General features: G+C 43.4%; 1 protein-coding gene across 4 annotated transcripts in view; it reads left to right on the forward strand.

Annotated features, from left to right (window-relative positions):
• The window catches only part of PNLDC1 (PARN like ribonuclease domain containing exonuclease 1), a 28,712-nt gene extending 9,799 nt beyond the window's left edge, over nt 1-18,913 (forward strand). For 2 of the 4 annotated variants that reach the window (XM_048844096.2, XM_075126844.1), the window contains 12 exons: nt 228-365; nt 1,441-1,510; nt 1,842-1,927; nt 3,324-3,379; nt 9,452-9,516; nt 9,974-10,027; nt 10,247-10,289; nt 11,434-11,533; nt 12,466-12,641; nt 12,818-12,916; nt 13,452-13,511; nt 17,843-18,913. In XM_048844096.2, the coding sequence (XP_048700053.1) occupies nt 228-365; nt 1,441-1,510; nt 1,842-1,927; nt 3,324-3,379; nt 9,452-9,516; nt 9,974-10,027; nt 10,247-10,289; nt 11,434-11,533; nt 12,466-12,641; nt 12,818-12,916; nt 13,452-13,511; nt 17,843-17,897 (1,002 nt within the window). In that variant the 3' untranslated portion in view covers nt 17,898-18,913. Of the gene's footprint in view, nt 1-227; nt 366-1,440; nt 1,511-1,841; nt 1,928-3,323; nt 3,380-9,451; nt 9,517-9,973; nt 10,028-10,246; nt 10,290-11,433; nt 11,534-12,465; nt 12,642-12,817; nt 12,917-13,451; nt 13,888-17,842 lie in introns of those variants that run through there. The other 2 variants (XM_048844097.2, XM_075126845.1) reach the window with 2 other exon arrangements.
• The last annotated feature ends 4,801 nt before the right edge of the window (nt 18,914-23,714 follow it).

The raw sequence follows: 23,714 nt of genomic DNA on the forward strand, positions 1-23,714 counted from the left end.
AGAGTTATTTTAATTTATCAACTGGGTGCTGATCGCCATTCAGTGACAGAAGAGAGACCATCTTCACCTTCTGTATTGAAGTGCTATCTCCACAGCCTTGGGAGTCTGAAAATTGAACCTGTTTTCAGCGTTAACACCAGGCTACCAGACAAGCTGCTTATATTGATTGTGTGTGTGCATTTGTGCAAGGTTATTTCTCCAGAGTTGTAGTAACTCTTTTCTTGCAGGTGATGGTGAAAAAGGTGAGTCCACGGCATCGCTGGTGTCTGGAGAACTCTTCTTACGACTGCTGCCGAAAGGAGCTCATTCTTCTCTCTGCCCGGGGTTTCACCAACCTTTTCCAGACCCTTGTTGAAGCCAAGAAGGTGACACTCACCATCCCTATTCCCACCTTTGGAATTCTTGGATTGTTACCATGGTAGCAGGGTGGTGATGGAGTATGCAAGATGTTTTGTATGGAGCTAAGTAAACAGATTCAAAGCAGTGAGTGGCTGCACAGGCTGGCTTCGTTAACCCCTTCATAGCTGTCAGTAAAACAACTTAGTGTTTAAAGGGTAATTTTGTCTAGAAAAATGGCTATTAAACATAGCAGATCTGTTAAGTAAGCAGGTGTGCTTTAAGTGTATTCTGTTAAAACATTCTTACTTTATTGATCTAAAAATCATACTTTACTGCGTTGCATTCCTGATACCCTGCAGAGCAAGCACGCCTGCGGGAGAGCAATCTAGGCTCTGTTCTGACTCATACATTTCAAACAATTTGTAAAAAATCCAAACTGTCAAAAATCCAAAAGTTCAGAAGTAATAAAACCTGTCACATTTCAAGGCATAAGCCACCATCTGAGAGTTAGTCAGATACATTCCTGCAGGTAGGTTATTCCACTTTGACATAATTGTGCATTTGCAGATTTTTCTCAAATATCTGGTGCTGGCCACTGTCAGAGCCAGCACACTGTACCACGTGGACCAATGGCCTGATCAAGTATTGGAATTCCTGTGTTCCGAGCAGCATTGTTGAATAAGATCCAATTTCAGAAACTTTATCCCTGGTGATGTATAGGGCAGAAAGACCCCACCTGGATGCTCAGATCCCAGAATAAGTTTGTAGATCTGACAACCAAAATAATCTTTCTGGGCCAGCTGGCCCAGAAAGATTTTTAAAGGCTATTGTCTCCCCTTCCTAGTGCCTCAGACCTCTTTTAAACAAAATGTTACCAATAAATGTCCCCCTCACCCTAAGGTTTACACTAGAGGGCAAACCCAGCTGGGAATGGCATTGGCCTCACTGTGATGCTGTTCTAGGCCTTGTAGCTTGTGAAGAGGCTTGTATGGGTGTTACCCCTGTAGTAAAGAAGTTGGGCTATTGAACAGGTCTGAAGTTGGTTACTTGACCTACCTTCTGTAGGAACATGTTGATATTGTTTTATGTCTTTCCCCGTAGCCAGTGGTGGGACACAACATGCTCATGGACCTTCTGCATCTTCATGACAAGTTTTACAAGCCCCTCCCAGGTAGCGTAATCTTTAGCATCATTCAAATGCTGGTGCATCTCTCCCCAAAGCAGCTTTTTCAATCGCTGGGCACAAATGCAGCATGAATGTTCAGTGATCATCATTTACTCCGCATAGTGTGACTGGGTTGATGCTAGATAACTGCACTGGCTCTCCCACCTCTAGGGCAGGACCTGGTCCCTCTGGAATGCTCCCAGTGTGGTTCTCCCATGGGGCAAAAGACCAGAAAGATACTTAAACTTTGTTTACTGCATAGAGTGCTGAGTTTCTTTTTTCTCAGTTCTGTAATATTTTTTTCTGAATGTTTGCTTCTTTATTATTTTTCTTTCAGAAAGCTATGAGGAGTTTAAAAGGAATATTCACAGCCTGTTTCCTGTCCTCATAGACACCAAGAATGTAACAAAATCCATCTGGAAGGTAAGATATGGAATTTTGTTTTGGGAAATAAAACTTGCCTCACACTTAGATGGAAAGAAGGTCCTGATCACTCTCTGGTTATAGAGCAGGGACCAGTTTTAAATGTTGCACTAAAGTGGTGGTACCCAAACCAGTAGTGTGTTGTACAAGTGCTTGGACTTGGGGTTTGAATGCTGATCCTGGTTGTCACTCTGCAGGAGTTGAGTATTGGACAAAAAGCTGGGGGCACTGGATAGAATATGCCCTGTCACTGAGTGACCCTTCTGAAGTTGACTGACTTCCAGACGACTTGTGTTCCATTGCCAGAATATGGTTCCTGAGTTTGAGGGTGGAGGAGTTGAGAGTGCAGTATCTACTAATATTGATTTTAGGAATTGCTGTTGTAACACTTCATAACTCAGCTGTCACTTGGAGCTTAGAACACCTTCTCGGCAGAAGAGGTAGTACAGCTCCAGGGGAAAGAGGATTTAAAGGTAGTACTGAACAGATAGGATAATTTCCAGTCCTTCCATCAGGGAAGCAAGATGGCATCCAGGGACTGATATTCCAGATTTTGACTATCACAGCATCATAACTTAATCTTTAAATTAACATTGTGAAGAGTACTGCAGTGAGTTTGCTTCTTCTGAAGAAACTCTATGGCAGGGGTCTCAAACTCAATTTACCTTAGGGCCAGTGCCAGTCCTCAAATCCTCCCAGCGGGCCAATAATGTCACTGAAGATGGTGTTCAGAAAAGAAAATGTTTATATTGTATTTTTTTATTTAGAATTTCTTAGAAATAATAAAACTGTCATACAACATTATACAATTCTTCACCTGCCAGAGAGTTTTTAGTGTTTGCCAGACACCAGGCAACGCTTCAGTTCTGTCAGTTTGATGATGTTTGGCCTCAGGGACTGAGCAGTTGAAACCTTCAGGATTGCAGCAAGGCATGCATCAAATAGTTGTGTTCGGTACTTTGACTTGTTTATATGCATTGTGGGGGGAAAAAAGTGATGCTGCCTTCATGGCGGACTCTGCCGGGCAACTAATGATGGTGTCTCTGTCCCTCTCTCCCAGCCAATGGGAGCTGCGGTGGGCGGCGTCTACAGCAGATACTGCCGGCAGCGTGTCTGCCTGCATCTCTCCTCCACGGGCTGCAGTGGGGAGGTTCTTGGGCCGCAGATGGCCTGCGGGCCAGGACGTTGAGACTCTGGCTCTATGGGATCCCAGGACTTGAATCCTGCTGTTGTTAGTTGCCCATTGAAGGGCACTACTGGAAAAACAGTGCGGATAGGAAGCTTGCACAGCACTTTTTATATGGTCTGACTGTTTCGCTTTGTTTTCTGATCCTGTGGTTCCTTTCTTCCAAAACATCACAGCACATCAGAAATATCTTGCCTTGTTTTCTTACAGGAATTTCAGTTTCCACGAGCATCTAACCTCCTAGAAATTTATGAAATCCTGTGCAGGTGAGCATTGAATTCTGGGAATTTGAGCCCTACCAGCTGGTCCATGAATCATCTTGGGAAGGTTTCAGAGTAGCAGCCGTGTTAGTCTGTATTCGCAAAAAGAAAAGGAGTACTTGTGGCACCTTAGAGACTCACAAATTTATTTGAGCATAAGCTTTCGTGAGCTACAGCTCACTTCATCGGATGCATTCAGTGGAAAATACAGGTGGGAGATTTATATACATAGAGAACATGAAACAATGGGTGTTATCATACACACTGTAACAAGAGTGATCACTTAAGGTGAGCTATTACCAGCAGGAGAACGGAGGGGAGGGGGGGAAAGGGGAACCTTTTCTAGTGATAATCAAGGTGGGCCATTTCCAGCAGTTGACAAGAACGTCTGAGGAACAGTGAGGGGTGAGGGGCGGAATAAACAAGGGGAAATAGTTTTACTTTGTGTAATGACCCATCTACTCCCAGTCTCTAGTCAAGCCTCAGTTAATTCTATCCAGTTTGCAAATTAATTCCAATTCAGCAGTCTCTCGTTGGAGTCTGTTTTTGAAGTTTTTTTGTTGAAGAATTGCAACTTTTAGGTCTGTAATCGAGTGACCAAAGAGATTGAAGTATTCTCAGACTGGTTTTTGAATGTTATAATTCTTGACGTCTGATTTGTGTCCATTTATTCTTTTACGGAGAGACTGTCCAGTTTGACCAATGTACATGGCAGAGGGGCATTGCTGGCACATGATGGCATATATCACATTGGTGGATGTGCAGGTGAACGAGCCTCTGATAGTGTGGCTGATGTGATTAGGCCCTATGATGGTGTCCCCTGAATAGATATGTGGACACAGTTGGCAACGGGCTTTGTTGCAAGGATAGGTTCCTGGGTTAGTGGTTCTGTTGTGTGGCGTGTGGTTGCTGGTGAGTATTTGCTTCAGGTTGGGGAGCTGTCTGTAAGCAAGGACTGGCCTGTCTCCCAAGATCTGTGAGAGTTTTGGGTCGTCCTTCAGGATAGGTTGGAGATCCTTGATGATGCATTGGAGAGGTTGGGGGCTGAAGGTGATGGCTAGTGGCGTTGTGTTATTTTCTTTGTTGGGCCTGTCCTGTAGCAGGTGACTTCTGGGTACTCTTCTGGCTCTGTCAATCTGTTTCTTCACTTCAGCAGGTGGGTATTGTAGTTGTAAGAATGCTTGATAGAGATCTTGTAAGGTGTTTCTCTCTGTCTGAGGGGTTGGAGCAAATGCGCTTGTATCATAGAGCTTGGTTGTAGACAATGGATCATGTGGTGTGGTGTGGTCTGGATGAAAGCTGGAGGCATGTAGGTAGGAATAGCGGTCAGCAGGTTTCCGGTATAGGATTCTGGGTGGACTGCTCCTGAAGGTCGAAACAACAGACTGGACTTCTACATAGAGTGCTTCCACCGACATGCACAGGCTGAAATTGTGGAAAAGTAGCATCACTTGCCCCATAACCTCAGCCGTGCAGAACACAGTGCCATCCACAGCCTCAGAAACAACTCTGACATCATAATCAAAAAGGCTGACAAAGGAGGTGCTGTCGTCATCATGAATAGGTCGGAATATGAACAAGAGGCTGCTAGGCAGCTCTCCAACACCACTTTCTACAAGCCATTACCCTCTGATCCCACTGAGGGTTACCAAAAGAAACTACAACATTTGCTCAAGAAACTCCCTGAAAAAGCACAAGAACAAATACGCACAGACACACCCCTGGAACCCCGACCTGGGGTATTCTGTCTGCTATCCAAGATCCATAAATCTGGAAATCCTGGACGCCCCATCATCTCAGGCATTGGCACCCTGACAGCAGGATTGTCTGGCTACGTAGATTCCCTCCTCAGGCCCTATGCTACCAGCACTCCCAGCTGTCTTCGAGACACCACTGACTTCCTGAGGAAACTACAATCCATCGGTGATCTTCCTGAAAACACCATCCTGATCACTATGGATGTAGAAGCCCTCTACACCAACATTCCACACAAAGATGGACTACAAGCCGTCAGGAACAGTATCCCCGATAATGTCATGGCAAACCTGGTGGCTGAACTTTGTGACTTTGTCCTCACCCATAACTATTTTACATTTGGGGACAATGTATACCTTCAAATCAGCGGCACTGCTATGGGTACCCACAATGCCCCACAGTATGCCAACATTTTTATGGCTGACTTAGAACAACGCTTCCTCAGCTCTTGTCCCCTAATGCCCCTACTCTACTTACGCTACATTGATTACATCTTCATCATCTGGACCCATGGAAAAGAAGCCCTTGAGGAATTCCACCATGATTTCAACAATTTCCATCCCACCATCAACCTCAGCCTGGACCAGTCCATACAAGAGATCCACTTTCTGGACATTACGGTGCTAATAAGCAATGGTCACATAAACGGCACCCTATTCTGGAAACCTACTAACTGCTATCCCTACCTACATGCCTCCAGCTTTCATCCAGACCACACCACACAATCCATTGTCTACAGCCAAGCTCTACGATACAACCACATTTGCTCCAACCCCTCAGACAGAGAGAAACACCTTACAAGATCTCTATCAAGCATTCTTACAACTACAGTACCCACCTGCTGAAGTGAAGAAACAGATTGACAGAGCCAGATGAGTACCCAGAAGTCACCTACTACAGGGCAGGCCCAACAAAGAAAATAACACAACGCCACTAGCCATCACCTTCAGCCCCCAACCTCTCCAATGCATCATCAAGGATCTCCAACCTATCCTGAAGGACGACCCAAAACTCTCACAGATCTTGGGAGACAGGCCAGTCCTTGCTTACAGACAGCCCCCCAACCTGAAGCAAATACTCACCAGCAACCACATACCACACAACAGAACCACTAACCCAGGAACCTATCCTTGCAACAAAGCCCGTTGCCAACTGTGTCCACATATCTATTCAGGGGACACCATCATAGGGCCTAATCACATCAGCCACACTATCAGAGGCTCGTTCACCTGCACATCCACCAATGTGATATATGCCATCATGTGCCAGCAATGCCCCTCTGCCATGTACATTGGTCAAACTGGACAGTCTCTCCGTAAAAGAATAAATGGACACAAATCAGACGTCAAGAATTATAACATTCAAAAACCAGTCTGAGAATACTTCAATCTCTTTGGTCACTCGATTACAGACCTAAAAGTTGCAATTCTTCAACAAAAAAACTTCAAAAACAGACTCCAACGAGAGACTGCTGAATTGGAATTAATTTGCAAACTGGATAGAATTAACTGAGGCTTGACTAGAGACTGGGAGTAGATGGGTCATTACACAAAGTAAAACTATTTCCCCTTGTTTATTCCGCCCCTCACCCCTCACTGTTCCTCAGACGTTCTTGTCAACTGCTGGAAATGGCCCACCTTGATTATCACTAGAAAAGGTTCCCCTTTCCCCCCCTCCCCCCCGTTCTCCTGCTGGTAATAGCTCACCTTAAGTGATCACTCTCGTTACAGTGTGTATGATAACACCCATTGTTTCATGTTCTCTATGTATATAAATCTCCCACCTGTATTTTCCACTGAATGCATCCGATGAAGTGAGCTGTAGCTCACGAAAGCTTATGCTCAAATAAATTTGTTAGTCTCTAAAGTGCCAGAAGCACTCCTTTTCATCTTGGAAAGGGTATTTCAAAAGTCAGTCGTGCAATATTTTTATACTTTTTTTTTTTTCTGCTGCACTGTGGGTTGAGATTGTTCAACCAATTTCCCTCCTTTCTAACCTGGCTTTAATATCAGAGGAAGTACTACCTATAAACCTATCAAGTTAATAGTCAGTAAATTGTTTAAAATGCCTCCGTTTGAATTATTCAGCCAGTATTAAATTAGGATGGAAACTTCTGATGTAGATTCTGATGTAGAAACATATATGGCAAACTAGGTCGTATGCTGACTTCTAGAGGATAGGATTGTTTAGAGGATTGATAATGGGCTCTGAAGCTTTCTACCATTATTTCCCTGATCTTGAATTTGGGTTAGGGCTGGGATTGGCAGTAACTTAATACTATCTCACTGCTGCACAGGGTCTTAAGTGGAATAAATTTGTAATCTCAGGACAGGTCTACACTACAGGGGAAAGCTGACCTAAGCTATGCAATTTGAGTTACGTTTTGTAGTGTAACTGAAGTTGATGTAGCTTAGATTACTTACCGTGGGGTCCACACCATGTTATGTTGACTGGAGATGCTCTCCCATCGACTCCCCTTACTCTTCTCGTTCCAATGGAGTACCGGAATCGACAGGAGAGCGATCTGCAGTCGATTTAGCGGGTCTTCACTAGACATGTTAAATCGACCCCTGGTGGATTGATCGCTGCAGCATCGATCCACCAGTAAGTGGAGACAAGCCCTCAGTTTGGCTCTTAGCAGACATGTGTCCACATTACAAATGGCACTCTTGTTAGAAGAATGGGTAGAGTGTAAGGACTGGACACTATAATTCTCCTTTTCTATAGATGTGTTCCTTCCACAGGCAAAACACCATGCCAGGAGATATGGTGAGAGCCTTGTGTTGCTACTGTTTGTACTGGATCTGCTATGTGGATAAATGGAGGATATGAGTGCTCTCAGGCAGGCACCTTTTATTATACTAACCTCACTAACTTCTCTTCCTAAGACGTTCTGCTTTTTCGTAGTCTTTTTCAAACTGTGGATACCCAGAATTGTTGGGAAGTTGGGAACTCTTGTTCTGGGTGACTTCAAGAATCCTAATTTTTACCCTCTTTATTGCCTTCTCCAAAAGCCCTGCATCAAAACAGCCTTCCCTCCAGAGCCAGTCAGTCAGCACATCTCCTTGGACTAGTCTGTCTTTACTCATCCTTATTCACACTTTTTTATGCAAGTAAAACACTCTGCTGCACTTGAACACATTCTGTGTAGTGTATACAATATCAGCAGATACACACAGAGTGCAGCATGTGGGGATTAGTTTCCAGTAAGGAGAGCATTCACGGGTATGCAGCTGCATGGGTCCCTATTTGTCTCTGCAGTCACTGATGTAAGGGAAGCCATTAAAGGCAGTGTGATTGGCTTTAGGTAGGGACTACTATTTTTTTTTATAGTTCAAAACAGATTAGGAGAATCCTGCTGCCCAAACTCATGTTCTCCTTGCACAGTCAGATGTTAAAGGATCTTTTTCACAACTGGAATAAGATTCCCTATGCTGCCTTCTGATGTCTCCCCTGCATATAACTGTCTTTACCAAATACGAGTTACAGTATTGGGAGCATGGAGTGAGGGAGGGAACTTTGAACTAGCCTGCTTTTAGATCTCAGTGGAAGTCTTGTCTGTTGGACCAGTGTGTGGAGTGAGGGCATACACACAGCCAAATGGGCAGGGAAAAGAACCAACCTTCAAGGTCTGAAGCAGCTTTCTTCTAGTTTTCTTCAACTAGTTTTAGTTAAGAGATTATAATCCCTTCTGATTTTTATTGTAATCTTTGGTCAGGGACAAGAATCTGTAAATTGGTAAAGTGGGGAGATGTGCAGAAAGCCTTTAGGATACTTGAGTCTAGAAGAGGCAGCCACAAGCACAAATCTACTTCGGGTGTATTGTGCAGGGTAGAAGGCTCCTACATTTGTGAACTCCATATACTTTGTTTTCATGCCACAAACTTGCCTGGCTCCTAATCTCTGTGTGTGGATTTATGCAGATCCCTCTGACACAAATTGGTACTTCTGGACTATGTCATATGCTCTCTCCCCCCCCCCCCCCCCCGTGTTTCTTTTCTCCCAAATATCAGTCAAGAGCTAAGATTTGAAACTTCTGGGATAAATTTTCAAAGTAGCCTGCAGAGATTTGAGCCATATGACTTCCTTTGTTGTTGGTGAAAATTAAACAGTTAAATTGTTGCTTGCACTGCTTTTGTAATGATATGATTTTATTCCTTAATGGTAGAGAAACTTCTTTTAAGAAATCTCTTTAGCAGTTGTGTTAAAAATGGAAAGCCATAGGAATTACTCCGACGGGGCAAGAGTGTTTGCTGAAAAATTTCTCCCACCCTTAGGCATAGGGGAAGAATGAAAATTTACACTTCAAATTTTCTTCAACAGTGACCTAAATCCCACCAACCCCACGTGTCCGGTGATTGCCCATGCAAGTGACTGTTCAAAATATGGTATGTTCTGTGCAATGAAGCAAATTTTCATTTCTCTATAAAGACTCTTTGTTTTATTCCATGGGAATCCAAATGCAAGGCAGAAATGAAGCTGTGTGGCAAAATGAACATGTGCTGGGGAACCTGTCCATTCACACCTTTAACTCCAATCCCGACCTTTTATAAATGCAAGTTTGCTCTAATAAACCTTTAAATGTGATGCCATCTTTTCTTCAGCCACTGGTCTAACTGTTGCCTCCTTGGTAGTGTCATTTTGAAAGCTGAGGAGCAGCAGAGACTGCAGGGGTATAGGGATTCTGTGAGGGGGGAGGGTTAGAAATAGTAAGAAGTGTAAAGATGAGAGAGGAAAACTGTGGGTAATCTGATGCCTAGTGAGAGAAGGATTATTTTGACCCAAAGTAGTTTGCACAGTGTTCTAGAGATGCTTTAATTTATTTTCCATTTTTTGGACTCTTAGCTGACAAGAAATCTCCCCATGAGGCAGCCTATGATGCATTTCTTTGTGGATCAGGTAAAACCTGACATTTCTTAAAGGTTTAACTGTTAGAATTCAAGAATTGCTTTTCTTCCACTGTAACCATTTTCATTCAATAGTAGGTAATACAGGTACTCGTTACTTAACGATAAACTGCCAAATTATTCATATATATAGTTCTTTAAAATTGAACATTTGCTTAGCTTTTGCTTCTGCACTCTTGTAATGTCACCTCTTCATTGTTCCTCCTTTTAGTTCTTTTGAAATTAGCCCACTTGCTCCTAGGCAGGATGCCATGGTGAGTGGTGTTTATGAACTTCTTTGCCTTGGGAATTACCTTGCAATCATAGCTCTTTTAGAAAATAGCTGTCAGCTTGTGATTTTCTGTTCAACAACTTTGTCCGGTTTTTGAATAAAACATTATTCAAAATGCGACTACTCCAAGTAATTAACTTGTTGTTTTATAAAGCTGCAAGTTAGAGTTTTTGTCCCAAGGCTGAAACCTTGTTTAAAAAAATAATCTTGAGGGGTTTGATGGCCTGGGAGGCTGGTAATGAAATTGTGCATCATTCCTTCTTTTGGTCATTGTTTCAAATCCAGCTCAGTCTGGTTGTGACCAAATGGTCTTACCATCTGACAGCTATGGGGAAATGAACTGATGGCTTCAGTCAAGTTCCTAGTGAATGTTTGTCCCCTTCCCACTGTTTGGTACACTTGTTGGCTTCTGTTGAGAATAACAAGGGTGTTAAATGGGTGTTGAAACAGCACTATCCTTGCACCAGTAGATGTGGTCTTTCCCTCTGTTATGATTGAGGTACACTGGCAGGGGGGTTCTGGGGAAGCTTGATTTGCCATGTATGTGCTGTATCTGTTCTGTACACAGAGGAGTTCGTACTGCAAGACTGGTTTCAGAGGAACAGCCGTGTTAGTCTGTATTCGCAAAAAGAAAAGGAGTACTTGTGGCACCTTAGAGACTAACCAATTTATTTGAGCATGAGCTTTCGTGAGCTACAGCTCACTTCATCAGATGTTTACCGTGGAAACTGCAGCAGACTTTATATACACACAGAGAATATGAAACAATAGTGGGGTGGGAGGAGGTATTGTTTCATATTCTCTGTGTGTATATAAAGTCTGCTGCAGTTTCCACGGTAAACATCTGATGAAGTGAGCTGTAGCTCACGAAAGCTCATGCTCAAATAAATTGGTTAGTCTCTAAGGTGCCACAAGTACTCCTTTTCTTCTTACTGCAAGACTGTTAATCTGTTTCCTTTTACCAGCACTATATTCATATTTTAAATAAATAAATCCTTCATACTTCCCCTGCACCTGTTCCCTTAAAGGTCTGCTGTAGCTAGGAGTTCCTTAAAGCTGTAGTACTGTGCCGTTTCCCTCTAGTGTAGATCACTGAATTATTTTTTTTATTTTGTTTTCCTACATAGTGACACGCTGGAGAATGGTCCCTCTTTCTCTCAATATCTCAATGCATTAACCAAGTACCTGAACCAAGTGAATCTGATCCGAGCTGGCGTTTCAAAAATCGTGAGTTTAAAGTGCATCATGTTTATCCTCATTGTATCTGAATCCCCAGGTGGATAAGCTAGTAGGCTATCTGCTCACTCACATGAGTGAAAGAAAATGCCAGCTGGTGTCTGGATCTTCATCTGCGGGTGACTTCTCAGTGTCAGTCCAAATAGCATTTTAAAAAAAACAGTTGTGCTGAATTTTTACCCTGTTATTTATATTCATTTTGTCACCAGTTACAAATGACCTGGGGCCTTGTCTACACCACTGCGTGAGTCAAAGTAAGTTACATTGCTCTGGGTGTAAAAAAAAAAACAAACTGCCCCCCACCCCCCGAGTGATGTAATTTACATCGACTTAACGTGGTATCTACACCGTGCTATGTCAGCGGGAAATGTTGACATCGCTTCTGCGTCTCGTTGAGGTGGATTAATTATGTTGACGGGAGACCGCTCTCCTATCGACTTACTGCATCTTCACCAGACCTGCTAAATTGACGCCATGGCATCGACTGCATATCACTAATTTAGTGCCATAATGAAGACAAGCCCATAGTCTTTTTAACTGCAGCCAAGATGCCTTTTCCCCCATTTCAGCACCTATAATGAGATGGAAATACAGGAAGCATTCAAAGATACTTATTTGTATTAAGGTATCCCTACTTCCAGGCTTCTGATTCCTACAGTTTGTTAGAGGATAGGTTGTTGCCTTGAATTTTTGTTTTCACATGCATTCTGGTGACTTAAGTTTTGCTCTCATGGTTCATGCCCACAAGAGCCCGAAGATGAAAAAATACTCCTTTGTATTGTACAGGTGGGTATTGCTTAGTCACTATGTCACTTTTTGCCTGTTGTGTTTAATTATCTTAAATAACACTTTTAGTATTTCCACAGTCAGATGTGGATTAAATTTGAGAGTCTCTGGCTTAATTTCACTTCATCGTCTTCCAGAATTTCTCTGGCACAGATGTCCCTAGCCAACGTCCACCTCTTCTGATTGCCAGTGTTCGGGGGTGGCCTGGGGTGGATGAAGAACAGATCTATCAAATATTAAAAGCTCTGTGCAAGTTTGATGTCAGACGACTGACCGAGAACCAATTTCTGTTGCTCTCCAATAAGTTTAAGGAGTAAGTGATCAAAATTCTAATTCTTTACCCTCTCATCCTCTCCCCCTGCTGCCCCTATTTGCCCTCTTACTCCAGTCCTGCTGACTTTTAGTTAAGGGGATTCATGTCCCAAGCCTCAGAATGCAATAAGAGCCGCATGCAAGATGTATCTAATGTAATTATGATTTATTTCGTAGTGTCAGGGTTGTTCTGCGAGATTATAAAGCTCACCCCAATCTGCGGATTTCACTCTATCACCACTGGAGACACTCACCACAAGTGAACTGCTTGCTACAGTAAGTGACGATGCTCTCATGTGCTTTCTGCTGTGAGTCAAGAATAATATTCCCCCCTGAACTAGCTTGCCCTGCATCTTTGTATGAGAAACAGTTAATTACTTTTAAGTAATGTTACACTGTAGATCCATCATGAAAACATGTCATTCAGAAGCAGGCTTTATGCGGTGGTTTAGAATGGTCACTGTGTAAATGATCTTCCGTCTCTGGATTCCAATCTTGACTTGGATCACCAAGGAAATGTTTCCTTGTGGCCATCACCAAACCATAATTGACAGATGCTGATTTCTGAAGCCCAGTACTGGAATACCAAGTGTGGGGAAGGGTAAAGCTGTGTTGAAAGTTCAATTCTGGAATATCAGGGACAATTACAGATTAAAATTTCTATGCTTTGTTAATCCAGTGATATAGTGGTGCAGATGGAGGGAGAATATTAGCTCTGACCCAGCTCAGGGAGTAGTCTCACTTTACATTTGGGATTAGTTGTGTGATTATGAAATAGCCTAATGACATTTTAACTTTCTTCTTCTTGCAGAATTTGTGGGATTGTGGCATCATGGTCTCTTTTGGCCTTTGTGTTTGGAGGACCTCAATGGTATGCCATGTAAAAGATTATCTTCTGGAAAAATCTCAAGGACATCTTTCCTATCTTTGTGCTCTACACCAGGATGTCTGTTGTGTTTTTTTCCTTACATTGCTAATATAGTGATGGTCAGTAAAAGGCATTTAACAATGGTTTTTTGTTTGCCTTCAATCACAAAAAAAATCTGTGTTTAAGGAGACCGTTAGGTTTTAGGAATCAAATCTGAAGGGGAAAATCCTCCTTTTTTTTTTTTTTTAAATATATTTATTAAAGAAGTACTACCTCTTCTTCAGGTGCAAGTGGAACAGAGAATCCACTGTTTTGATGGGACTTTTATCTTGTTCCCTGTTTATTCTTCAACAACATTAATAAACCAGTTCTATTCCAAGTGTTGTGTTGCTGTTAAAAAGGCTGGTGTACACAGGTTCATGTTGTGTTTTTTGGAAATTGTTAAATAGAAGAGCTACTTTAACTTTAATTCCATTTCAACTGAGGGAAAGGGGGGTTATTGCTGTTTGCCAGATGGAAAAGGACAAAACTGATGGAGAAATAATTCTGCAGGCTCCTGAAAGGTTTTCAAAGGCAACAAAATAAGTCAGGTGACTTCTCTGTGTGTATTTTTAAGCACACGTTGCAGGAGAGTGCCTGACAGTAACATGTGCTATGTTGATCAGTTTTTCTGATATGGATGAGTGAGTGGGCTTCAGGCCAAGGACTGCTGTCCTCTACTCTGAAATTTGGTAAGCCCAACAATCGTGTAAGTCTTTCGAAGGAAAACAGCTTTTACTTCTGGCCTTGGTGCCTGTGTGTCATAATGAGCATTTCTCAGGGACTAGGGACACTGTTAATCTCAGAGGGATCAGTTTCAGGATTTCCTCGTCCCTTGGCACAAAACCCAATCTAAAATTGATTGGGAATTCTAAGGTGTGGAAGGTCTTCAGATACTAGGAAGAGTTTGTTTCTTCTGTGGAAAGTTGAAGCTGAATAGGGGAGGGACTCAGCTCCCTCCACCGTAAGGAGGGTGGGATACAGGAGCACTGGGGGTTGGGTATCCATTGCCTAGATCCTTCCATCCATGCCTCCCCTCTGCAGGGTCAGAAGAGCACTATGTGGTCTGCTGCAGTAGGCTCTTGGGAGAAGTTCTGCAGCTGGCCTGGAGGGGAGAATTCTTCAACAAGCCAAGCACCAAGCCAGGCTCAGACCTTCCAATTCGAGTGTAAGAACAAACTCTAAAGGCAAAGATAAAAGTGGAAAGTATGTTAGCTTATGGGGGTCTTTGGAAGACACTGGTTGAATGGTTTATTAACTTATGGATGAAAATATTCAAATCCTTCAACTACATAAAAACACACCAGCCAGTGACTGAAGATATACGGGTGGGGTATTTGTGGAGGATTACGCTGTCCGTCATGTCTGTGTGCTGAAGTAATAACAGAAAAGTACACTACCCCCTTCTATTTAGTGCAGACCTTCTCGTTCCTAGAACCTCCTTCATATCCAGAACAAACCTATAAATCTGTATAGTCAAACCATGATTGCCTTCATCAGTTCCAGGGCTGCTCAGCAGTTATGCTGTAAATACAGGCCCTATAAAGTATGCTGTGACTAACACTTAAGTGGTCCAAGGAAGCCATTGAGAAGAACTGGTTCCATAATAAGAGCAGTTTATATTAGAACAGAGTTTAAAAACAGATGCATAACAATGTTCACGTGTCAGGGGCATACATATCCAGTGCTGTTTGCTTGCAAGCCAAATTGCATGGGTTTTCAACCCTTTTACTATTGGTGTTGTGAAAAGACGTACTGTATTTTCAGATGTGGTTTTTAAGCTCTGTACAATATACTGCTGGCAGTCTTTTCTTATTTCTTAGGTTAGTGCACTCATCAGAACATTAATTTGCTTTTTGTGACATCTTAGCTGCTGAGGTTGACTGTGGTGGTCCTTTATGTGCCACTGCTGGTAAATCACTATTTATTATTTTTGTCACAGTGGAGCCCATTGTGCTTGGTGCTGTACAAAACACTAAGACAGTCCACCCAAGAAAGTTCACAATTAGTTGTCAGGCTGTACCAAGAACACAGAGGTGCATTGAGGATGTTTTTAGCCACATATGAGTGGTACTTTAGGCAGCAGTGAAGTAATTAAGCTGCTGCTACTTTTGTAAACCTTTCCTCAGTTTTAGAGCTTTTATACTTACAGCTTCATTAATCATGTTTCTCCTTCTGTCAGTTATGTCAGATGACTCTTTATTGGCTTGAGAACTTGTTTTCTTATAAATGTTCAATCTGGGGCCAGATTGGCTTGAACTAGCTACTTCTACACACAAGAGACCACATGGGCAAAAATTCCAGTTTGGGTTTTTTCTATGCCACTATGCATCATTCTAAGTAAATGAACAGCTTAACTGGACCTCTTCCTGTCAATAAGCAGCACAGATCTCATAAGCAAACTCTCTGGGTGATAGTCAGATCTGGACCTTTTGTTATCTTCCAGCAGACTCTGGCTATTCACTGTTTGTGCTCAACTCTGGCGGTTATAAAACTGGAGATACTCCCATCTCCCCCTTGCTGTTTTGCTTCTGACTTGTGACATGAGAGCAGGGAGATGCTGCTTGAACATCTGCTATCTGTGGCTGCTCTCATAAAAGATAAATATGGAAATTCTAAGAGTTCAAACTCATAATCCAGCACCCAGAGGGAAATGCCTAAAGCAGATACCATTGCAGCTGTAGCTGTAAGGGCTACATAGAGCTTTGAGTGAGGTATACATGTGCTTTGCTGGATCTGCCTACACAGCATCAAATTACATGGCCATAAATGTAACAAAATCCACCAGATATAGGATGTTCATAAAGATGACCACTCTTTGACATTGTGTCTCAGCCCTCTGTAAACTCCTGTGCCCCCACCCCCACTTCCTCAGCGTCACCTTCACGCAGAATGCATGTTCTGTTCCTGTCAGCAAAGAGGACAGGACCCACATCAAAGCACAAAAGATGGACTGTTTTGGGTGGAGGTGCCTAAACTGTGCTTGGAAAAGCAGTGACGTGGCCCTCTCCCGATTAATAGCTGGCATGAAAAAGAGGCTGGCATTGTTTCCCAAGCTGTAGGTCACACTTACTGACTGCCACCCAATTCATTAGAAGGCATGTTTGACATAAGAGTCAGGAGTGCATCACCAACAGAACGCAGGAGATGTGCAACAGCCAGGTTCAGTATGTGAATGCTCAGGGGGTCCAGTTGAGCGTGAAGGCAGAAAAACCAGAGGGCAATTCCACTTGCAACAGCATCCAAGATGGAGCAGATGAGAATAAGCCAAAGCCAGAAGGGTGTAGGTGCAGATCCCTCCACCATGGAAGTGCTCATCAATGTCCAGTAATCTGAATAATCTCTCTGTGTTTCAGTGATAGGAAGCATTGCATCCTTCTAAGAACTTAGTTGCTTTACAAGCAGACCTGGGAATAGAAAAACAAACCCTAATGAAACCATGCCATCATTGTATTTGGCTGGCTCTAGAGTGATGAAGAGTAAGGTGCATATGCTGTTAGCCACATGTATAGTCAGTAATGTCAATAGATGCAGGTGGCTCTGCTCTATTTAAGGAGGGTCATGCTGCTGAGCCCTTAGTGCATCATTCTAAATAGTTATGCTCCTGAAGGTTATTTGCTGGCATAGTCTTATGCTTGAATTCTTGGGATGAGTAACACTTAAGCATCACACCATGGCTTAATACATATTATTAACTATGTAATAACTAACATGAAAAGGTCGCTACAGTCAGGTTACTTCTTTTAAAAACCCAAGTTAGAAGCCAGTTACATCTACCAAGGGTAGTTACTCTGTAACCTGCAGGAATATTCAATTACCTTGGAGCAAATGGGCCCCTGATTCGCAGTTGCTCCATTTCTATGCCTAGTGTGGGAATAGAGTGAGCTGGGGAAAAGGTGCCTTTATGCCATCTTTGGGTTCCTCCTACTGTGGGGCCCTATAGGTACCTACCTCACTCTAAGTGTAAGTTAGAACAGCCAGAGGGCTGCACTAAGTTGTGTTGGGGCTGCCACTCCCTCCCCATCTCCTGGAATGCCTCCTCCCTCCCCATGTTGGGAGCTGGCACAGCGCCCTTGTGCCAGTTCTGTGGAAGCTGAATTACCAAACATCAAATGAATCACTAGCCACTAAACAGCTCAGCTGCAATGGGGAGCTCATTCTTATCCTTGAAACCAATCTCTCATCTGCCCTTGTAAAACAATTAGAGAAAACTTGCATGACATAGAAAGGTGACACCTGCCTCCCACATGCCAATTATCAGCGCTCATACATTTCTCTCTTTTTGTTGTTGTTAGCTGGCTGTTTATCTGTATGAGCAAAGAAGACCAGGAAAGTTGCTGGGTGTGTTAGAGGTTCTAAATCTCCTCTCCAGGTGTGGATGCAGCATGTGAAGAGGATAGGAAGCTTTTCAATGCTTACATCTTTGTGAACAGAGGAAGTACCTTTCAGTGTTAAACGTTCACAAACATTTAAAGAGGGTGAAGAAAATAAAAACATTTCTTCCACTAGATTGGGTTGGGAGCTATTTTACCATGACACTCGGAAGTCCTAATGCAAGCAAAGATATGTGTGTTTGGCTCAGTGTCTCTTTTTCAATTGTTAAGTAAAAAAAAGAGGTGTGACACACTGTACCTCAAAATTGCACCCTGTAACTCCCATATTCATCATTCAAATATGGTTGTGATATTTCATACAAAGCATGCCATGAAAGATATTTTATGAAAGGTCATGATCTGCTGAAACCCATTGTTTTGTTCAAATATGTATATCATTAGTGTTTATGAAGTTTTGAGATTTTGCTGTATAGTTGTTACTGAAATACATTGTAACTTTGAGTCACTACTGCTAATCTCTCCCAGGAGGGTGTTAAATAACCATTAATCAGCAGGGGAGTTGTGATCAAGGGATTTACAATTCAGTGACAGTCCTGCAAGCACCACACAATGGAGATTGCTCAATTCTATGGCTCAGTTGCACAAGACCACCAGAGGCGTTGCTCAACCCTGTGACTCAGCAAAACCCACCAGGGATGCCTGGGCTAGTGTCTTCCAGCCACATGGACTGAGGATATAAAATAGGAGACAGTGGGATCATGCTTTTGCCTTTCTCCTCCCCCACCTACCCTGGAAGCAACAAGAACACAGAAAGACAGAAGACTTCAACTGAGGAGACTGGTCCAGGTTTAAGGGAGAAACCTGTGTACTATGAACTGTAATATCCAGTGGGTTGAGAAAATTGTTTGATCTAAATACTGACTCATTTAATAAGGTTTAAGATGTAGATTGTGTGCTTATCTTTTATTTTCTTTGGTAACCATTGCTGACCCTTTTAGGCCTTCCACTTATAATCACTTAAAATGTATCTTTCTGTAGTTAATAAATCTGTTTTATACCTTAACTAAAAAAGTGTATTTTGCTTGAAGTGCTTGGGAAATCTCAGCTCACTTTCCAAAGGCTAGTGTATGTCCTCTCCACATTGAGGGAGGGGCGGACTGGGTAATAACTTTACACTGCTCAGGCTTCTGAGCAGGGCAAGATGGTACAGCTCTGGGGGGAACTGGCTGGTGCCTTTCTCTGTGTCACTAGCAAAGCATTGTGAGAGACAGCCAAGGCTGAAGAGTTCGGGACATCAGGTGGGCCATTTCCAGCACAAATCCAGGTTTTCTCACCCTCCACCCCCCCACACAAATTCACTCTCCTGCTGGTGCTAGCCCATCCAAAGTGACAACTCTTTACATAATCAAGTCGGGCTATTTCCTGCATAAATCCAGGTTTTCTCACATCCCCCCCCACCCCCATACTGTAGCTCACGAAAGCTCATGCTCAAATAAATTGGTTAGTCTCTAAGGTGCCACAAGTACTCCTTTTCTTTTTGCGAATACAGACTAACACGGCTGTTACTCAGAAACCCGTAATAATACGGGCTCAATTAACTGCTAAATACCTTTTATAGGCACCAGTCAAATATACTCACACTTAGCAGCACAGGCCAATTTCCTAATACTGGTTACATGCTACTGATACATCGAGGGTGACCAGATGTCCAGATATTTGGGGTTTTTCTTATATAGGCTCCTGTTACTCCCCACCCCGTCCTGATTTTTCACACTTGCTGTCTGGTCTCCCTAGATACATCTAACTGAAATCTTGCTATCTTCTTGTTGTAGAAATGAACTCATAAGACAAGAGTTTGTTCTGAGCTTCTGTCAGCTAAAAGGCAAAAATACAAACCAAAGAGTGCTCATGGGTCCCTGCACCCTTTACTTTTCAGTCTAATTTGCTCCAGTATCAGGAATTGCGTTCTTAACTGAGCATAAATGTTTCTATGGGATGACGTTCACCCTTATTTGGAGGGACAGAACAAGGCCCATGAAGTGTGTCAGTCCCACTTAAGCCCTATTTTCATGGCTTAACTGGAAGCTGTGTGTAGCAAAGATCTTGTGCTAGCCCTCTGAACAAAGCCTGGTTTCACCCACAGTAAAAGAACCCAATCCTGTACAGTGCTGTGTGCCTTCTCCAGGGAGCTGAGCACCCTCAACTCCTATTGAAGCCAAGTTGGGGGGGTGGGTAAAAGGGTGCTCAGCACCTTTCAGGAACAACCACTGGGCTGAGGTTTTCAAAGGGCATGACAGGGTTAGGCACTCAACTCTCATTGATTGTCAGTGGGAGCTGGGTGCCTCACTTCCCTGGCCTCCTTTGAAAATCACAGTCCTAAATGTTGCGTGTTTATGCCAAGGTGAATGGCTCCGAGACCAGGAAGCCTGTGGCAGGGTGTCTCCTTTATGGAACTAACCACTGGAGCTAACAACCAAGAGAGCCTGGGTGCAATCCAAGACATGCCCCAGGCTGGGGGCAGGGCTATATACAACAGGAAAAGGCGAGGGAATCAAAAGTGGTGATGGCTGCTAAGGGTCACGAATCTGGCACGGCTCTAGAGACTTTGTTTTTCTGTCTGGAAGTTTGGTTGCTCTGATTCAAGGCTCAGAAATAAGGGCTTTATGAACTGTGTTAAGTGGCTTCTCCCCTGACCTGACACCTCATGGAGAGGGAGAAAGCCAGCCTGCTAGAATAAGAGAATTAGGAACTCTGCTGGCCATGATCAGTTTGGAGACTCTTAAGAGGGGCTGTTGTCATTGTTGTGAGTTTGGTTTTGGCTTCCCCATTCTTGGATCCTGTACAGAGCCCTACCCTGAAACTTTCACCTCCATGACACTGATCTGAATCCAATCCAGGTCAACAGCAGTTGTTATAGCAGGGTAAGACAGGAGCGGGAGTTCACAGCCCTTTCTGGCCATTGTGATTTTGTGCTGTAATATCAGCTAAAGTGGTGTGTCTCAGGGAAATGGGAAAGGAGATAGGAAATCATCTGAAAGGAGGAATTTCTATGGGGTTCTGTTGTTTCTGGTGCAGATTCTTAAAGTACTTGACACTATGTACCAGTTCAGCTGAGCTGAAGCTCCAAAGGGTACGTCTACACTGCAGGTGGAAGTGACTCTCCCTGTCTGGGAGGGGCTCATGCTTCTTCTTTTAGGTGCATCACAGGTGGCTGTCTAAATTATTCAGCCACCTAAATGCTGCATCACTGAGGGTAGCTAGCTATTGCCGTCCACTCTCCAGTCTAATTGTGCGCTCCTCCACCATCTGCATTGCTGCCCCACAGTCACACTACGAGGACTGCACTAAGCCAAATTTCTGCATTATGGTGCCCACTCTGGCTGTTCCAGTCAGCAGCCTGTTAAGCCTCATCCAGGATCTGCATCCCAGGTTGCAATCAGGTGGTTGTAAGTTAAGGCTCCAGAAGTTCATCAGCACGCCTGTCTCTCTGTCCTAGGGTTGTTGCCGCTCTGTGAGGACATAGCTGTTGGCCCCGATATGCCATTGTTCATCTGAGGCTGGCACTGGGCTGGCAGCATTGGGCATGAGTGCGTGAACAGCCACGACAACAGGGTGTCACAAAGTCAGTCAGCAGAAACTGCAGCTTTGGGTGGTTTCTTCTGGAGGCAGGCAGACCTTGTGGGAAGTGTGCACTGCTTGTTGGCACCTGCTGGAACCACTGCCAGCCTTGTATGCAGCAGGCTGTTTTCATCTGTCATAGTCCCCCATGCAATTTTAAGGGTGATGGAATCTCACTGAAATTTTGGTGGTGATCTATGAGCCAACACACAAATTATATGTTAATATGTGGCTAAGGCAACCACTAGTGATACAGGAAGCTGTATTTAGCTCTGAATCCACAAGATGCATGTGCCAGAAGATGCGTCAACTGCCCTCTTGTGGCATCCCCTGTCAGTGGTGTAAAGCAAAACAAAAATAGAACTCAGGCCAGGCTCATACTAGTGTGCTAAAAATAGGGGGATGATTGTTGTGGCACCGAGGTGCAGGCCAGCACACCAAGCTCAAGTCCACTCCAGGTCCGAGTTTGGGTGGCCAGTCCAAGCTGCATTGACCACATAGCTATTTTTAGTGCACTAGTGTGAGCTCTGCTAACAGAAATCCAGGGGGAAGGGTTAGCTCAGTGATTTGAGCATTGGTCTGTTAAACCCAGGGTTGAGAGTTCAATCCTTGAGGGGGCCATTTAGGGAGCTGGGGCAAAAATTGGGGATTGGTCCTGCTTTGAGTAGGGGATTGGACTAGATGACCTCCTGAGGTCCCTTCCAACCTTGATATTCTATGATTCTAAGTCCATCTGGGCTGGGAGGCTCATTCCCAGGTGCAATGTAGACATACCATGAAAGAAAAAGTCATGTCACAGGCTGATGTAGAGAAGCAGAAAGCAGGCTTCTGTCCCACACATTCTTCTCCCTTTGTGACCTTCCCCCAACCTGCTGGTCATGGTTGATTCTCATTTTTCCTCTCCTTTCCTAGTCAGTTCTTCTTCCTTCCTCTCCCTACTCCACCCAACTGATTCACCTGTTGGTCTTTACCCCTAACCCTATCCAGGACTTCTGTTACTCCTGCGTCTTATCTGAGTGTGGAAGTTCTGCCAGTACCACTGCTTGCACTTCTTTTGCCCCATGAGCAGCGAGTTTCTCCTTCCCTTTGCAATGGGGATTCCAGACATTTTTTCAAAGGGTGTGGTTTAGAGGTAGGTGCTTCAAATGGAAAAGGCTTAAAGAAAAGAGTAAATAAAGTTAGCAATAATCAGAATGGCCGTGATTCTTCAGTGAAAGTGGTTCATAAGAATTATTCATTCTTAAAACATTAATAAGCACTTTCTAATGGCAACACCACATTCCAGAGTGTGTATTTTTCAGTAAAATGCAGCTGTGCTTGAATGCTCCTAAGCACAGTGTGTGTTTTATCCCAGAAAAGCTGAATGACACTCAAAGGATTCTAGAGAAATCCCCTCGGGCAAGACTTTTAAAAAGGTTTTTATTTTTAAAAGTCCAGAAAACAAACATTCAATTCAGCAAAAAAGCCTGCAGTGCCCCCAATTGACAAACACCCAAACTAGTTCTAAATGCTCTTCTGCACAACCAGCCTGGATCCATTCTCCATTTGCTGACATTAATGGAGTTACTCCAGATTTACACTGCTATAGCGGAGGGCAGAATTTGACCCTGCCTTAGGAATCAACATTTGGTGTCATCACATTTACACGCCTATTTTCTTCCTGTGCTTTACAGGAGTTGGTGACTAGCTTTAAGACCTACAGTATAATCACATTCAAAATTACTTTAACTCAAACCAGTGAGAAGAACCAACACCTTCCCTTGTTTTCTGCTATTAACAAGCATTTTCTGGGCTAATTTTCACAAACTGACGGCACTAGCAAATTAGCCAGAAACTTTCCAGTCTGTATTTTCACAAAAAAAATGTGCTAGGAATTTTTGCACTGGATACAGTTTAGTGACTAACAGAGACCATCCAGTCAGGAATTGCTGATTTCACACTACCATACTGTTCAGTTATAGTTCTGTACAGCATATACAAAACTTATACACACACTTTGTGTTTAGAGTTGATAACACTGTTTCTCTACAGTCCCACGGGTGTCTAATACTTTGTCCTTGGAGGCTGAAACCCAAGATTGCTCAGGTGGAGCCTTGGTTCTGTGATTGTCCTCATGCTATCATTTCTGTCCCATGCTTTAAGGCTTTCTGAAGCACCACTGAGATTGACTTCCTGAACTCTGCCTCTTTTGGGCCCTGGGACACAAGTAAACAAA

This window comes from Caretta caretta, chromosome 3 (genome assembly GCF_965140235.1).
Source record: "Caretta caretta isolate rCarCar2 chromosome 3, rCarCar1.hap1, whole genome shotgun sequence".
Classification (NCBI taxonomy): Eukaryota; Metazoa; Chordata; order Testudines; family Cheloniidae; genus Caretta; species Caretta caretta.